Source organism: Martes martes (assembly GCF_963455335.1).
Source record: "Martes martes genome assembly, chromosome: 6".
Taxonomy (NCBI): Eukaryota; Metazoa; Chordata; class Mammalia; order Carnivora; family Mustelidae; genus Martes; species Martes martes.
The window spans coordinates 66923882-66942417 of record NC_137893.1 but is presented as its reverse complement, the minus strand read 5'-3'; the positions used below and the strand labels follow the sequence as shown (position 1 = coordinate 66942417).

The window sequence follows — 18536 nt, the reverse complement described above, 5'->3', positions numbered from 1 at the left end:
TATAACATGTCTGTAGACACTAAAAAATTTACTGAAAATATATGCACTTTGTGTCATAACTTCTTGAAAATGAATTTAAGTTCATTAGCTTCTAGTCATTGGAACAAAGCATTCTCACCTGCTGAAGGAGGGATGGCCCAACAAGATCTGCTAAGCACCCTTCATCGGGTAGAAAAGCATTTGGATGTGCAATCATGGAGTTTGGGAATTTTTGTTTTGATTTGTTTTTCGGTCTCTCGAATGACTTAATTATCTTCCCCTGGGTTGTATGACTAGTTCCTTCTTGTGCTTTAATTTTCCCATCTAGGAATATAGAAAAACTTCAATCATCAAATGTAGGATTAGAATGATCATTATTGAGCATATTTAAATACTCTGAATTTCCTGGATGAAACTATGAAAGCCTGAAATATAAAGACGTCAAAAGAGGTATCTGGCAAGCATTATTGTATGACGCCTCAACATCTTCATAAAACAGACTGAAGTATCATCCTAAACCACACAGCGAGCCTGCACTATGAATTCGGTAGACGTATAATTGCCTTTGGGGACCAAGATGTGTCTCAGACAACTTAGGAAAATTTATGAATGATACTAAAATATTTGTATTCATCTAAATGTAAATTATAGCACAAATCAGTTTTATTCATTTAAGATTTTGGGGAAACATTTCGGCTTCCTTTTCTATATAACAAAGATTCATTTAGAATTAAATTTTAAAAATAACTTACGGTACTTATCCACTTATCATTTCTTTAGAACACAAACAGTTGTACTTTAAATTCATTTTGTGAATATATTCAATCTTTCCAAACACACATACTTGTGACCTTATTTCAGGATACTTGTGCACTTGCACAATTTAACCTATCAAGAGTACACCGTGCTTTCAAATCTGTATCAAAATTAAATAGTGCATTTTTTTAATTGTTGCTGCCGAGGCCCCCTTGGGACAAAGTTTCTTTTCTTCTTTGTGACATTATCACGGACTATTTAGTGAACCCTTTTGTTGATTTGGCCCACGCCTCCAACAGAGAGGTCGTGGATTCAAATCCAAGATCAGAGAAACCCAGGATGCAAACATAACTTTATAGATCCATTGCAAGGTGAAAGGTACGTGCCTTTTGTATTGTTTAGTGTTCTGGATTATTCATGAAATTCCCTTCTATGGCCTGGGAACCTCTCGAATGGTAAAGGGGAGAAGAGCTGAGGAAAACCTTAGAGACAGAATTATTTGTGTTTGATTCTCTTTCCTATCATGATTGGTTTCTATTCCTTCCGGAACCAACTGGAAGAGTAGGAAAAGATAGCCAAGACCTTGCAGCATGTTTGTGGGAATTTGTCAATGTGGAGGTGAAGAACGTCATTCCGCAGAGCCAAGATCACTGAAATGAATTAAAACTTTTTCAGATTTCACCTCAGAAAAGGAAGAGTATTAAAGGCACCTCAGTTTGAAAGGCCAGTTGGAAAGAGAGCAGGAGCAAATCAAGCAGCGGTTTCAGGCTTGAATTCATTACAAAGTCTACAAACGGAGGCTGGGAACGTAAAAAAGAAAGTTGTGTTCATTAATTACGTAACTAATACTTATCTGAAGCCTCCTGAAAACACTGATTTAAAACATGGGGTTTCTCAATGTCCACTTGTTACAGATTGCCCATCTGGGCCAATAAATGAAAAAGTGCGTGCGTGTGTGCTTGCTTGCGTGTGCGTGTGTGTGTGTTTACACACGGGACTCTCTGGCCGGTCAGTCTTCCCAAATTGTTAGAGTTCTACACTCCGCCAACACAACCGATGGACCCATCCTGCCAGGAGTGGGACCTGGATCTTCACACTACAGCTCCTTGTCGTTCCTGCTCCCACCGGATCCTGTCCCTTTCTCTCCACGCACCTCGCCCGCTCACGTGTGTACACACACACACACACACACACACACACGAGCGAGAGCCGAGTACCGCCGGCCCGTGCCTCGCTTTACCTCTGGCCCAGGGAGGATGCCGGCTGCCGCTGGCTGCGCCGCTGCCCTCGGTCTCGGCCGCTCTCCTCCCGGGGCTCAGCAGCCCGGGGCCCTCGCTGTTTTCAACAGGTACCATGGTCGCGTAGAAGTTACAGGCGCCCCCGCGGCCCCGAGCCACCCGGGCTGCCCGCTCTGACGGCAGTGGTCACTTTCCCCATGGTGGCCTGCTAAAGAAGGGTGAAAAAAAAAAAAAAAGCACAGTGTGATTTGTAACCAACTTTGTTTCTATTTCCGAAGGCTTTGCCCTTTTCGGTGACACGGGCTGTTGCTATTTCAGGCAGCCTATCACAGGCAGTGGGAGGGCCGGGCTCCGAGGATTGTTTTCGCCTTCGGATGCCGGGCTGGAAGCAAGGGGTTAAAAGGCTTGGGGAAGGCGCTCAGACCCAGTGTTCGGCCGAGAGCTGGGGGCGGGGGGTTGGAGTGGCGGGGGACACTCTTGTGTAACTACACCTTTGAAAAGAGGCAGAGAAGAGAAACATGCAGCTTGAAAGGGAATCAGGAGAGTGACGGGCCCAGAATGCTCACAGATGGTATCGGTTACTCCTGCAGCGAGGGGAACAATTTATGCAAAGACATACCAGGAGGAAAAGTGTGTCAGTTTTTCAGCACGACTGTTATTACAAAAGTCGTGACACTTGCCTTTAAACAAAGCACAAACCATCTTTCCTGTGTCAGCCTGATTTTGTTTTAGGTGAATGAGGTCTGTCCTCTCTCTCTCTCTTCCTCCCTCTCTCTCTGCAAGGCCTGGCAGACAAATCCAGGCCAGAGACCAAGCATGCACAGACCCAGACTGTTGAGATTCTTTGGCTTTTTACCACAAAGCAATCCAGTTTATCTACGCATCGTTGTCTTTGAGAGAGGAACCAACCCTCAATCTACTGTCAGGGTGTATGATAGCCTGCTTTGGGAGGAGGCTAATTCCAATTCAGAGAGACCAGACTAATGACCCCATTATGTGGGCGTGAGGGGCCCTAGATATTCACAAATCAGGGAGTGAGAAGTAGAATTTTTTCCCCCTGATTTGTGAATATATTTATACAAAAGCTCTTTGAAATTTGTGACATTTTACCTCTAGTTATATAGTTAACAAATTATGTTTAGTGAAAAGTCTTAGAGAGGAAATCGGGATCATTTTAGAAAATCATTAGGAGTGAAAACTAAAATTTACGGAGTACTTATTATGTGCCAGAAATTGTGCTGAGGGCATTAACTCAGATGATTTTTTTTTTTTTTAGAGATGATTCTTTCAAGGACAACAAAAGAAAACAAAACACTTTTGAACAGGTCCCCATAATACAGAAGAGACCATGGAGGTTGAGTAGCTTGCCTAAGTGTCATAGCTTGGCAGTTAGTGGAGGGCATGAGAGTGTGAAGCTAAGGCAGTCTAATGACATAGCTCTCCTACAGCCTAATTTCCCAGCCTTGTTCTTCTTCGATTTTCTTGACTTCGTTCCCTTTCAGCCCTTCTTGATTTTAAGAGGATGCCATGAAATATGCCCTTTCGTCCTAGTCATTTCCCTGGACAGAGAGGCAAATTTGCACTGTAGGCAGAAGCTGAACCATTCAGGACCTATTTTGACTTCTTGGCTGGATCAGAACACAGCTCTAAATGAACGTATCATTTGTACATTTCCTTTGCTCATCCCTGGGTACTTCTATATTTTTCTTTTCCGTCTAGGAAATCGGGGAGCAAATGCAAAGAAACCTATAGTAATTCAACTAGTATTGGTTGCGCACCTGTTGTATGTCTGTGGATAGTGCTGGAAAAGGGAAGTTCTCCAAACATAGCCCAGCTCCATCCTGGTTCAGAGGTGAGTGGTTCGGAATTCCCCAGATCAGCCTGTCCCCACAAAAGGATGTTTTAGTGTTTATTTCCTCCCAGAATGTGTTACGATTGTAGGAGCAGCAATTTTTGTGACACACACACACCTTTCATCAGTTCTCCATGTTCTCTTTGCTGCTACCTTTTCTGCTCAGGGCCAGTGATCTCAGCTGGGGTGCAGGGGAGATGTCCTTGCAGTAGGTCAATCGTGTAATTGCTTCGTTTAAGGATCCCAGACCCTGTGTCTCCTCCAGCAGCTTTTTGGCACCATGGAAGTGTCGGGGTATTTGCTGTAGTCTCGGATCGGACTGAGGACAAACTTAATTCTAAAATTCCTCGGTACGGCTTAAGGCCGTTCTCACTTTGCTTTCTGTAGCCGAACTATGCTGGGACTTCTAAGGCATAAACCAACAAAAAGTCAAAAAGAGTGAGCAAACAGCGTGACTGACTACATTGTCTCCCGGTGTAACGAATTCTGTTCTTCGTTCCATTGTCGACGTGGCATGTGGCATGGCTCTCCCGGTCTGCTCTCTGCTCAGCTTACTCTCCTAACTCCAGGCAAAGTTTAGTGGGAAAATTCTTTTCACCCAGGTGACAGGGGAATAGCTTTCTCTTCCTGTACTTCTCTGAAGTCACCTGTACTTCTCCTTCATAGTATTTTGCACATTTCCAATGTATAGCGGACTTATTGGTGTGGATTGATCAAATTTGGCTTTTCTGTTAGGTAGTAAGCTCTGTGAGAGTGTGGAGTATGTTTGGTTCATTATGGTATTATGGTATCAAGTCTGGCACAGAGCTAATACTCAGTAAATATTTGCTGGCTAGCAGACGGATTCCTGTAAGTCTGACCAACTTTAGCACTGCTAGAACGTAAACCCCAAGAGGACAGGCTCCTTTGTCTGTGTGAGCCCTCGTTCATCTCTGCAGCCCCAGTTCCTGCCAGAATATCAGGCATGCTGTAGACCTTGGATAAGTATTTCTTCCCTTTTTAAAAAATATTTTATTTATTTACTTGACAGAGATTGAGAGCAAGAGCACACAAGCAGGGAGAGAAGCAGGGTGAGAGGAAGAAGCTGGCTTTCCACTGAGCAAGGATCCTGATACGGGGCTTGATCTTAAGATGCTGGGATCATGACCTGAGCCTAAGGCAGCCGCTTAAAGGACTGAGCCACCCAGATGCCCCTGGGTGAGTATTTCTGAAATACGTGTGTGCTCACAAATGGAGCTTTTAGTGACCTGAGGAACTATTTAGTTTTTAAATATCAAAGCCCATTTGATGACCGCCTGTAATACTCCGTCCTTCCTCTCTCTCTTCCACCAATCTCTTCAGAGCAAGTATCACCACAAGCTGCCCCTCCTTCATGGAGTCTGAGCCACTGCCATCTGTAAAAGCTGTCCCTCCACTCAAGAAATAGATCATCCACGGACAGCATACCGTTCATTCCCCACCACCCCAGTAATTGGGCCACAGACCATTTCAGACCACCTGCTCATAGGCAGTGCTGTGGAATCCTAGAAGACATATCTTTTACATACTACAAACTGGCAAGACAAATAAGAGAGGGCCAGAGAGAAGGCAAACGGCATTGCCAGGCACATGAACGTCTACCATACAACAGCCCTATTTTTGTAGCAATTTTTATTTTTACCTTCACAACTTCATGAGGTAAATATGACCACCCCCATTTCGCAGAACTTGAATTTGAGAAGCTCTCAAATTCTAACGAGCATGCCCAAGATCCAAAAAGGCTTTCCAGTGTTTTATCATGAACATTTTCAACAACACAGGAAAACAGAGAGTCTGAAATCAATGCTCGTTCGTTTACCTGTCTGCTCCTCAACCCCTCTATCCAGCCATCAACCCATCTTAGTTTTCACGAATTTCAAAGTAAGTTGAAATACTTTGGTATGTGTATCATTAACTAGAGTTTAATATTTGTTTAAGTTCTTTTATTTTCTTCGAGACATGTTACATACAATGAAGAGCACAAATCCTAAAGGTCCCATGACATGATTTGAGAAAAGCACATACAACCCCCATTAAGTTACAGGACATGCCCTTCATCCCTGGAAGTTCTTTTCTGTCTCCCCTGGGCAAATTCCCACTTCAACCTCTGGAAGCAACCAGTGTTCTGATTTTGTGTGTGTGTGTGTGTGTGTGTGTGTGTGTGTGTGTGTGTGTGTTAACTTCACCTGTCCTAGCTCGTCACATCACGGAATCATAAAGTATGTAGTGTTGTGTAAGACTTTTTTCTCTGACCAGAGTTTTGAGAGTCACTCACGTTTTTGTGTGTAATGGGAGTTCATTCTGTTATTGCTGAATCCTATTTCATGGGCAAATATACCACAGTTTATGCGTTTTCCTATTGATGTACACCTGGGCTGTTTGCAGTTTGGGTTGTTATAAATAAAGTCATTATGAGCCGCCTTGTGCAAGTCTTTTTTGTGGAACGTACAATTTCAAAGCACAGCAGTCCAAGTCCGTCTGATTCCAAAACCCACATGTTTTCCACTACACCCCGTTGCTTCTCTGCGGTGTATCTTCCAGCACTCTGTTTATGTGGAATGTACCTCCAGAGTTTTTAATCCTAAAATGGTTCATTACAGTGTAAACACAAATGGGGAAATATGATCTTTAGACCAAAAAATATCCAGATAGAAATTCAGCTCTTAAAAAAAAAAAAAAGAAAAGAAAAATAAATTCAGCTCTTCATTAGCCATAGTCCAATAAAATATTTATCTTGGTATGATTTTTTTTGAAGGGTAGTTATCATTTTACCTGTTTATACTATCTAGATAACTTCTTTCTCTAAAAATTTTCAGTATAACTTTGTTTCCTATATGTAGAATATAACCGATCATAACATATGGGTTAAGGTTCCTCAAATAACAGAAGAAGCGTGGTTGAATTTATTATGATATGTCTGTTTAATATAAAACTATAGAATAGATTATTAAAAGAAAGACAGTATAGTAATACAAATGTTATTCTACTACTGTAAATGGGAAATCAGAGTAGAAAATTGCATGCTGACTACCATTATGATAATTTTTCAAAACATATGTGCATATTAGTAGACACTAGAAGGGAACTTGGAAAAATTGAAAATCATTAATAATGTTGGAATGGTAATCTTAGGCCACATTAAGAAATTTAGACCAATCCTAATCATGTTTCAATCATGTGTAAAGAGTATTTCAGAAAAAAAAAAGTTCCCTTAATGTTGTTAAAATATGGTATATCTGAGTATAAATCTGAAGAAAAATTTTCAAATTTAGTGCTACCATACACTACTGTACAATTTATACATTGCACAACTAATTGTAAAACAAATTTTCCAGAAAATGATACTAAAAATGTCAGGAGTCAGGGGCAGCTTTTTCTAATTTGCACAACGATGCACTTGAAAAATGAAGAGGGCTGTACCCCTTATAATCTTCCTTTAAATAACTGTCTTACTGATTTGTCAGGCTCATATCTGCTTTGTCCTGCTTAGCTATATAAATGAGCCCCCTTCTTCATTCAATTAGCAATTTTTTTTTCCAAATAAACTAGTTCTAATTTTTAAATCTTCCTCAGTTACTCTTACATGGTCTTTGGATGGAGACATCCGCAAATTTTTTTCAATGACTCAGCCTTTCCTTTAGTTCATCCTTCCTTTCATACCATGATGTCAGAAAAAGTTGCTCATCCTGTGTGACAACAGCAGTCTTTATTGCTTTGGAAGCTCTGGTCTACATCACATGGTCCTTATATTACCGAGGAGGACATTGAATAGAAAATCAACTGCACAGAAGTTGGGAAGGCCCCCGTCCTGGCTTCCTTTACACATAGGGCCAGGCTCTGCTGAGCAGCTCACACAGCCCGGATTTTCCTTCAGAAGACAGTGGCAAAAAATAATAGGGGTCTCTGGCCCCATCCAGGCCATAATGGTGGTGGTCGTTGTGTCTCCCAGGCACTTCGTGTCTAGTTAAACTCCTGCTGGCTCTCCTTGTAAAAGGACTTCCAGAAATTCTCCTGCTGCCCACTGTGCCACCTCATGTGGCACGTATTCGACATTGTCACTCATGGGGCACAATGAGGAAAGGGCCAGAGCTAGAGGGTGGCTCTCGATGGGAACCTGTCTTACGGCTGTCTTACGGCTTACAGGCTGGGTTCTTTGCATTCTCTCTGCAGGAAATAATGTCACCAAAAACGTGTGTATGAAGAGGAGATGGGGAAAAAGTAATGTGAGATGTATCAGGCAATCTGGGATACTGTGATGTTTGTAACTCTTGGCAGCTTTTTAGTATTTGTAATTTAGTTAAATGAATATTCCCTTTCGTACTCAATTTTGCATTCTTATTTTTTAAAAGTGGGAGCCCCCCAAATTTAAAAACCTTCGGGCCCCACAAAATTTGGATCTGACTCTGTGAATTTGAGAAATAGTGTTCTCTCCAGATGAACATGCTTAGTAACCATTCTTCTGATCCTTGTCTTCTCCTCTTTGCTGCTGCTGATCTCTGAATCCAGGGTCCCTGACTGCTTGCCTTGCGGGCAGAACTTCTAATAGTTTCCCCTGACTGTGTTCTTGCTCCCCAGGGCTATTTCCATAGGGCACTGAGAAGACTTCTTTTCTCACACCTAGACCCTTAAATGAATTCCAGCCCTTTTAAACCTTTCATCAGTTTCCAGTGTTCCGAGGATTGGTTTAAGTTTCTTAATGAGGCTTAAGATACCCTGAACAGTCTGACTCTAGCTGAGCTGACATATTCAGACCCATCTCCTGTCCCTGCTGGACTTGAACTCTGCAGTCTCCTCCCATTTCAGACTCTACAGTGGGCCAGCCAACCAGCAGCTTCTTGACTTGGTTCCTCTCTCAGAGGGTCTTGTCTCAGTCATCACCATGGTGGTTCCAGTCCTAACTCAGCACAACTCACTAAACCAGGAATAGACTTGTCTTGCCCAGGGAGCCCACAGGATGGGCCAGAATCCCCTCTTTCACATCTTCTCTCTCTGAATTAAGTTACGGACTGCTGGTATTAGTCGGGGTTCAGTGCTGGAATTTTAAGAAGGAAGAAACTCAACACAGGGAAATGAATGCTTATAAAATCATTAGAAGGCCTGAAAGATCAGATTCCAAGCAAGCAGAAATGACTCCCAGACTAATACAGAGCTGACTTAGCTGAGCTCCTGTATCCAAGGCCACCTAATAGATCTGTGAGTTCAAGAATGTGTTGCTTATTAAAATAAAAAAATTAAAAAAAAAAAAAAGAATGTGTTGCTTAAATCTAGGGATCAGACCATGACTGCCACCATCGCTGCGTTCTTCAGGAAGCTGCTGATGCTGGAACGCTGCCTCAGGAAAATTTCACAACTGCCTGATCCCATAGGCTATCAGAAACTCCCCGAAGAGACAGAGAAAATAGCCTCCCCATCGTATCTGCCTGCGTGCAGATGTGTGTAATTGACAATCTACAGCCTGATTGCAAGGAAGTCTGGGAACTGAGACTGATATCCTTGTCTCTAAAATGAGATAATAATAGCATCCATCTCCTAGGTTTCCTATAAGAATGAAATGAATTCATATACAGAAAGTATCTAGAACAATATCTGACCACAGTGATCCTTAATAAGTCATAGCTGTTGTTATTAGTCACATCCAAGGGACTCCACAGAAATATAGGAAATAATAGAATAATAGAAAAATATAATAGTTCAAGAGTAATAATAGAAAAAATACTAGTTCAAGAATAGGATAATATAGGGGCGCCTGGGTGGATCAGTGGGTTAAAGCCTCTGCCTTCGGCTCAGGTCATGATCCCAGGGTCCTGGGATCAAGCCCCACATTGGGCTCCCTGCTCAGTGGGGAGCCTGCTTCCTCCTTGCTCTCTGCCTGCCTCTCTACCTACTTGTGATCTCTGCCTATCAAATAAATAAATAAAATCTTTAAAAAAAAAAGAGTAGGATAATATAGACTCTAAGGCTGGATTTTTTTTTTTTTTTTAAATCCAGATGACTTTGGACATTTCACAGCATCCATCTAGGCTCAGTTTCCTTATCTGGATAGGGAGACATATATTTTCTTTGCCCAAAGCTGCTTTTTCCAGGTGGCCAAGCTCCCTTCTTTTGGCAATACCCTTATAATTTTCTTTTGGGAAAATTATATGCTGTTTTGCTGGACCTGCCAGCTAATGCACACCACCCTTTAGCCAAGGAGTAGGCTTATAACTGCCTGCCATGACAATGAGATGTTCTGTCTTGGGAATGTAGGTTTTCAGAGGTGACACAGGGACTATAAGCCAGTCATTCCCAATGGCAGAATTCAGGAAAGACCATGCAATAATTCCTATTACCCATTTCTCTAGAACTTTCCTGGTTGTTCCCATGACTTTGTTCTCCCTATTGCCCCCCTCAGTTCTACAAACCACTCTGGAAACCAAGCAACAGATTCATTTTTGACTAATGCTGGCCAGAGTCCAAAATTCCGAACATGAACTCTCTGAAAGGATTTTAGTGAAGATAAAATCAGATGAAGAATTTGAAAGCACTTTTAAAACTGTTAAGGTGCTACATTAAAGACAATTTACTCACCAATGCCGCAGCAATAGTAACTGTAGAAGAGAAGCTATTTGTTGATCCATCCAGATCACGCACTCCATTTCTAAATAAGGACAGAAACAGCATATGACAGGAGATTGGCAAGGGATACAGTGGTGATAAACCAGAAAAGTCTACGAATCCCCAGCTTTTACAATAGCATGACCTGACTCAACAGTTCACAGAGCCGCATTACCCAACTGGAGGCCCTGGGTGAGATCTTTACCTTTCACATGAAAACATGGGGGCTGGCCTGACTTCCCAGGAGAAAAGTGAGAAGGGAAAGCTCCAAGTATAAAGGATTGAAGGTGTATCTACATTTTTCAAGCTCCATCTTTAGACAATTCACCCTAGGAAATAGCAAGGGCAGCCTGTCATCCTTCCCTCCCTGCTCCCAAAGAAAGTTCTCTCACCTTTAAAGCTGAGAGAGTCAACCTAGGCATCAAGACAGAATGGATTTGCTAAGACAGAGCTTCCTAATTTGTTTTCTACAAAGTGTCCTTTGAGAGGTTAATAGATAGTCTGAGGAATTAAAAAAACGTGTGGGGGTGTCTTCCATTATCCAGAGATTTGAGAAATTGTCCATAGGGTATGCTGTTCTTAGAACACCCACACTCTTAAGAAATTTTTCCATATAGACACTAAGCACTTTTAACGTAGATTTCTGCTACCTTTAATTTTAGATCTGTAATTTATCTACAAAACAAAACAAAAAAACATTACTTTTTAGAAGAACACAGCTTGGAAAATCTGCATTGAACTATCTGTGGGATTGGGGTGGGCTTTACTTCCAGAGGCCTCAAACCAGAATTTGCTCTTCTCTGCTGCCCCCTCCTGATAGGTAGAGGGAAGAGCAGGTCTCCTGCCTCGAGGGGCTGAAGAGATGGAAACAAGTTGCCCCCAGGGTCTACTAGGAAAAGAGAGAGCTCCTCACCAATGGTGGGAGTTGGTCTTGACAGCTGCTCTGTGTGGTTTTTGTGACTCTGGTAAGCTGTTTGTTCATGCTACATCTGTGCTTCCCCAGGTGTCCTTGGGCCCTGGAGGGAAAGGAATATGGGCAATCTCAAAATCTCATTCATCCATCCATACAAATATTTATTATGTGCTTACTAATACAGCAGTGATAACCTGGTACAAAGTGATGGGGATAGAACCATGAACAAGGCACTCTTGTGGGAGTAACAGAGACTTTTCCAGACTGTATGACTGGATTCATTGTGCCTGTACCTGACCTTCCTTTGGTGTTCAATATCCTTCCTTTCTCTCTGTGAATCTCAAAGACTGAAGCCGCTGATAGAGACTTCTTTCTTATCTCAGAAAACAGCCATCTTTTCAGTTTTTCAGATCCCAGCTAATGTTCATAAGGACACTTTGCTGGTTCATCATAAATGACCTCCTTAGTTTCATATAATTTTTGCTGTCTCCAGAACTCTTATTTTATTCTGTTTTGTACCGATGTTTGAGGCAGGATCTGGGTCACAGAGTCTACTTGAAGCTACCCTGGGCGTGAAAAGGTATTTACTTTGGGAATAAATACAAATGGAATTCTTAAGATACATGTGTCATCTTCTTGAGCATGGCTTACAGCAAATGGAATATTTTAAAAATTTCTCTCTGTGAGGAACACTTATGAGGCAGTTTCTAGCCCCTCCATCCCTTTCCTGGATACCTTTATCCTCACAGAAACTTCTAAGTGACATAAAGAACCTACTGGCAAATTCTAGTGTCTTGCCCCCCTGCAGAGCACCACAGAGTAGCCCAGATAGGCTGAGACACTGTCACTTCAATCACCCTTAATGTATGGTACTTATGTCATTTATTGGCTGGAAGAAAATAGTTCTATTTTATTGTTCCATGAACTTTTGCCAGAACTTATATCTGCCGTCTGAAAAAGGTAGAAGAACCAAGACCTGTGTATTTTGATGGGCAGGACAGCAGTGGCACCCCCCGCCCCCATCCCCGCACCCTGTTACCAGCACCATACTCACCAGCAAGCAGAGTTCAGGTTCACTCCAAAACCTCAGGTGCATCACAACTCAACTTTAATCTTTCCACAACCCACATAACCTACTCGAGAGTCTTTAATGGATTCCCTACTTCCTAAGCAGAGATTTGAGGATGAAAGAGAAGAAAACCCAGGTTTGACAGTTTGTATGTCTAAGAAACATAATAAAATTGAATTAGCAGAGACGTTAATTCAAAGAGAAAGCATCTTTCACAAGATGAGCACCATTCACATGTCTTTATTGATTTATTTCTAGAAGACTAGGAGATTTGCACTTTTCTAAAGGGTTCTGCCCACAGCCTAACCTTTCCTGGGCTCAGGAGAGATCTCCCTGATGCACAGTCATTGAATAAGTAAACTGATCCCTGGCCATTTCTTCTCTTCAGCTTTATAATGACGTCATTAAGAACCACAACATGTAAGAGCTAAAAGCGACCTCAGAGACTATCAAGTTCACGGTGCCTTTTTGACAAGTAGAGAAATTGAGGCCTTAAGTGCTTAAGTAACTATGTTGTGACCTACGCAGTAGCTTTAGTATATAAATGAAGCCATTAATTATTATATGGTAGAATTACTAATTTCATGTCATCTTTGATCTTTATAATTATCAGAAAACATTAGTAACCTGAGGTCACTTTGGGTGTTGAGCCCAAAGATGGGCTGCTGTGCTCAGGGCCCTGTGGATGCCACTCTCCCGTTGTCTCACCCCTGGCAAAGGACTGACAAGGAGAGAGTCTTATCCAAGGCCAAGGGGCAGGTGAAGAACAGGACGAAGATTCACATCAAGCCCTAGTAAATATAACTTTCCTTGTCCTCAGTCTCTCAAGGTGTTTCTTTTCCATTTCCTTCTCTACCTTGCAAAACATTTGAACACCATGGAGGGCAATGAGAAATCCAAAGAGGTGGGCCTGGGTGACGCAGTTGGTTGGGCATCCAACTCTTGGTTTGGATTCAGGTCATGATCTCAGGGTCCTGGTATCCAGCTCTGCACTCTGAGGGGAATGTGCTTGAGATTCTCTGCCTCTCCTTCGGCCCCTCCCCCAGCTCATGCACTTGGGCTCTCTCTGTCTCTCAAGTTCTCTCTCTAAAGTAAAATCTTAAAAAAAAAAAAAAAAAAGAAAGAAAAAAGAAAGAAAGACACCTAAAGAATGGCCAGATTTGAGGTGGCTAGGCAATTAGATGATGAATGAGGTTCTTGATGGGCATTCTGAAAAGATATTTCACTTGAATCATCAAGCCGATATTGTAGTACATGCTTCCCTGCCTTAGCTGACATAGGGTAGGAACCAGATGGAAGGTTTCTTGGGTTATCCTGGATAATGACTGTGTTCAGTTGTCATGCAGTGACGCCCTGAAGAGTAACTAACGTGAAAACATGAAGCTGCCTCTGCTCCTTTACTTATTTGCTTCGAGCTTGTGACCCTCAAACATCTTTGCTCAAGGATACTGTAAAAGAATTTGAAAAACTCTTGAGAAATTCAGTAGCTCTTCATACATTTCTAAGCTGATGTCTAGATGTTTTACCATGAATTTAAATCCTTGCAAAGTCTGTATTTTCCAGGATACTGCAGAATATATATACTCTTTGGATATATTCATTAAAAGCAAGGAACTATTTAGATTCAATCTGTGAATAACACCTGTCACATACCATGATGGGTCTCTATGCCAAACCGAACAGTCAAATAATACTTATTCTCCACCAGGAAATATTTAAACTCATTTTTGAGTTCAAATAACCACATTAGTGTGCACATTTCTGAATTCTTGTTGGAAAATAGACTGATGATAGATGGAAAGAAAAAAGAACATTTTCCATGAGTTGGAACTTGAGACCTGAAGCTTGCATGAGGAGCGGGAATGCCCCCGACCCATCTCCTGATAAAGAAATTGTTAAAAAGCAACTAGAGCTGTCAGGTCATGACAAGACATGGAGGAACCCTAGACCCCTATCACTAAGTGAAAGAAGCCATAAAAAAAGGCTTTTTCAACTATAACATACTGGAAAAGCTAGTATGGTAGAGATCAGTGGTTGCCAGGGGTTGAGGGGAGGGAGGGATGAACAGGTGGAGCAGAAAGGAATTTTAAACCAGTGAAACTACTCTGTATGATAATATAATGATGGATACATGTCTTTATCCGTTTGTTGAAATCGACAGAATATACAATAGCAAGACTGACCACTAATGTAAATTATGGACTTGGGGTGGTAATGATGTTAATGAAGGTTTATCAATCATAACAAATGTACCATTTCTGGTGGAGGATGTTGATGCGAGGGCCAGGGGGAATATAAGAAATCTTCATCTGCTCAATTTTGCTATGAACCTAAACTTACTTTAAAAAATAAAGCCTTAAGAAGAAGAAGGAAAAAAAAAAGGCAACTGGACTAGATTTTACCAAGTTCAGTCTGAATTGACCTGTGTGTGTCTGGCAGGTGCTGTGCTACCAGCCTAAATCACTCTGGCCTGGAGAAGTGTGCTAACATCTGTTGGCTGTGTCTGGATACTGTTATCTTGCCAGAGTCAAGGAAGAAAGCCACCCACTCTGGACTGGGAATGCAATTCCAGGAAGCAAGTGGAAATTTCCACAATCATTCCTGTGAAAGGGGCAGATCTAGAAACCAGAAATGACAACTTAACTGGGATGAGGTTGGGCAGGGAGATAGGGAAATGTTCTTCCTTTGGGGCTCAGGATAAGGCAGGAAGATACCCCAGGGGAAACCCTGCTGGAGGCCCAGCAGGGAGAGAGTTGGCTCCTGAACCTGGAGGCAGGCGGGTATACAGCAGGCAAGTTAACATCATCAGACTAGCCCTGAGCCTCTGAGCTGTTGTTCTTTGTGTCTACACTGTCCACAGGTTTGGCAAAAGGTAGTGGCCAGTCTCAGCTACTTTGGGAGGAGTTGAGGCAATCGTCTGTGCACTTGCTTAGGACCAACGCAGAGAAAGGGGAGCAGTCTTTTCTCCTTCCTCATAAATCCTGATCCCTGACCAGCCTGCTGAGTTCCTGGGGGGCCTGATAGGCTGTGGCTCTTCACCCCCTCTTTTCCCATATCTTAGGTTCTCTACATCTCCACTTGGAACCTAGGAAGGAACTCCAGGCTAAAAGAAAACAGCTCCCCAGTAAACATTTATATAATTTCATAGGCTCTGTGCCTGAGGAAGGGGTAAGTAACTCCATCTTTCTCCTGGTGAATAATAGACACAGACTTGTGAGATCTCTTTTGAGTAGCCAAAGTCATTTTTTGGGTGCTTATTTCCAAGTTTGAGCTGTCATGAGTGGGTGATGACATCAGATACGCGGGCTTCAAATAAATCTGGAGATAGAAAAATACACATCTAAAGATTCATCCAAGAACACATTTTTCCCCCATCTTGTATGAATTTTAAGAACGTCCCAGTGTAACCCAACCTGGCCATGCCACCTGAGTTACACGCTGAGCTGCTGGGATCTGGGTGGGGGCAGCCCATGATGGAAATCAATCAGAAAGTAAGTGGCTGTAGTTACCAGTCTGACAGAAGTAAGGGTAGGAAGTAAATGGTCTCACAGTGACAGGTGGCCCAGGCCGGAAATGATATCACCTATGAAATAGCTCAGGTGCACTAGTGTGCTAGGATCACCGTGATGAAGGACCACAAAATGAGGGGCTTAAGCAAGGAAAATGTATTGTCTCATAGTTCAAGGGACTAGAAGTCCAAGATGAAGGCCATGCTCTCTTTGAAGTACTAGGGAAGGCTCTGTTCAGACCTTTCTGCCAGCTTCTGATAGTTCCTTGGCTTGTAATTCCAGTCCTCAACTAGTGTTTTCCCTGTGTGTGTGTCTGTTGTCTTATAAAGAGAGGACACCAGTCATCATGGATTAGGAACCTACCCTACTCCAGTAGGACCTCTTTTTAACTAATTACACCTGTTAAGACTCTATTTCCAATTAAGTCACATCTGAGGTCCTGGGGATTAGGATTTCAGTATATTAATTTGGGGAGGGGGACAAAACAAGAACTCGTCTCAGAGCAACCTTTCTGCAGACATTGCACTAAATGTCTAAGAACTTTAGAAATGTCTAAGAACTTTCAAATGTCTAAGAACTTTAGAAGAGGATTTAGAATCCACTGAAAACCAGAGGACACTGCAGGTTGGTTTCCTAAACACCCACCTGAAGGCTGTCGAAAAGGTTGGGGTCTGTTTTTGGACTGAGATTAGAGTTTCTGGTGCAGAAGGAGATGGCCCAGGAGATTTAGACACCTGTAGCTGGGAATTTGCTCATTAAAACAGGTATGTGCAAAACAGAGGGCCTCACCTTGCTCCATCTCCCACCCCAACTGCTCTCCTACCCACTGAAATGGGTGAAGGAAAGGGGGAGGTAGGGAGTGAGAAAGCTATTGCTCAGTTACCTGAGAACAAGAGCAAGGCATGAGTAGGTTGACTTCAGTGGCCCGTATCTTGCCTGTTGAAATAGATGGAAATTTACCACAGCGACAAAAAGCCCTGATTTTCCAAAGGGCAAGCTTTGGGGAAGTTGGTGTGGACACCCTCTTAGAAAGGTGGGTCCTGAGGCACCCTAGAGAGAGTACCCTCTGGTCTGGTACCCCATCAAATGGGTCTTACGTGGTCCTTAATGGAGCCTGGAACCGAAACAAAGCCATTGAAACATGGAGTAGGCCCGCCCCCCCCCGCCCCCCGTGGCTCTGGGGGAGACAAGGAACCCCACGGTGGGAAGATCCAAAGTCAGCCACCGAGGGTTTAGGGAAGCCCAATGGGCTTGTGTTTGCTTTTCTTGTGGTGGGCTGTACCCAGGAGTGAATGTACAGCTAAACAGAGGAAAGTAGGATGTGTTTATGTTAATTGTGGAGAATCTGAGAGGGAGCAAGGAATGGAGACACTACACACAGTAAGAAATTAGGCTTAGCTGTCTTCTTTGGTTTTTCCTTTTACTCCACACTACAGAGATCATAAAAATGAGGGAAAGAATACTGAGGAAGAAGAGAGCACAATCCCCAGTTAGAAGACAGGATCTGGTTTTGTCAAAAATTGACTCTCTTCCTCTCCAGCTGCCTTTGAGCCAAACATTGCTTCCCAAACTTAAGGTTTTACTAGGGGCCTCAGAGCCTAAGAAAATTCTATGCGTCAGGCACATAATGAATTGGGGAGTTGCTTCTTGGTCCACTTGCTGGGGACCCAGATGCCCTTGACTAGTAGTCCAGAGAACATGGGGAAGATCCCTCACCAACTGAGAAGCTGCTTCAGTCTGGGGAGCTAACCTCCTAGGAAAGACCTGGTCTTCTTGGATGGACCACGGGACAGGGAAGTGTTTTCTTTTCAGAGACTGCAAGATCCTGTGGGAAGATGGGAGGTAGAGAAGAATGTTAGAAGATCATTCTTTGAAAATATCAGTTGGTGTTTTTGTCTTGCTGCTAGGGAGTGTTTATTCCCCCACTCCCAGAAGATCGCCAGGCCTTTGTGTTCCAAGCCAGACCCAATGCTTTTGTGCCTCCCGGCAGGAAGTGGCGGTTGCCAGGCACCCAGAAGACACCCCCCCCTCCTGGCTTTTGTTTTGCGGAGGCCTCAGCTGCTGGAGGGGAATTATGCTGCCTAAGAGGGAGATCAAGAGAAGTGAGTGCTCAGGGTTGAAAAGACCCAAGGCAACTACAGGGGAGGAACATTTTTCCAGAGCTCCCCTCCAGAACTGAGAAGGATATGGGGGCTTTTGTGATTTCTACACCTAGAGAAGCAAAACTCTCCCATCCCAACATATCCACACTGTCTTGAGTATTTTGGAGCAGGACTGTCAGAAAGCTCAGAGGAAGGGATTCTAGGTTCACTAAGAGGCGGCTCCTCCTCTCCCTACCCAGTCCTTGTGGAAATTAGGACCCAGCTGTCCCTCTCACACACAGGGGTTCATGAACAGACTGCAGAATGGCTTTTAGTTCCTACTGGCTCCTTCACTCAGACAAACCTGTCAGTACCAGTCTCCGTTCCCAATTCATTAGTTATTTTTAATTCTTTGATTGGATTTTTCCACATGCCTCCAATTCTCACTATAGCACCTTCTAACTTCTAAAACTAAACTTATTTTTACAGGCTCAATATTTATAGCATCTGTGTTTATAACCTCTTCA

The 18536-nt window shown here is 42.9% G+C and overlaps 1 protein-coding gene across 6 annotated transcripts in view; it reads right to left on the bottom strand.

The window, feature by feature from the left end:
• SLC2A12 (solute carrier family 2 member 12) overlaps positions 1–2271 on the bottom strand; it is a 52601-nt gene extending 50330 nt beyond the window's left edge. Inside the window, exon 1 of one of the 6 annotated variants that reach the window (XM_080806310.1) lies at positions 1976–2271. In XM_080806310.1, coding sequence (XP_080662436.1) covers positions 1976–2090 — 115 coding nt within the window. In that variant the 5' untranslated portion in view covers positions 2091–2271. Of the gene's footprint in view, positions 1–118; positions 304–1975 lie in introns of those variants that run through there. The other 5 variants (XM_080806314.1, XM_080806312.1, XM_080806309.1 and 2 more) reach the window with 5 other exon arrangements.
• Positions 2272–18536: the final 16265 nt, after the last annotated feature.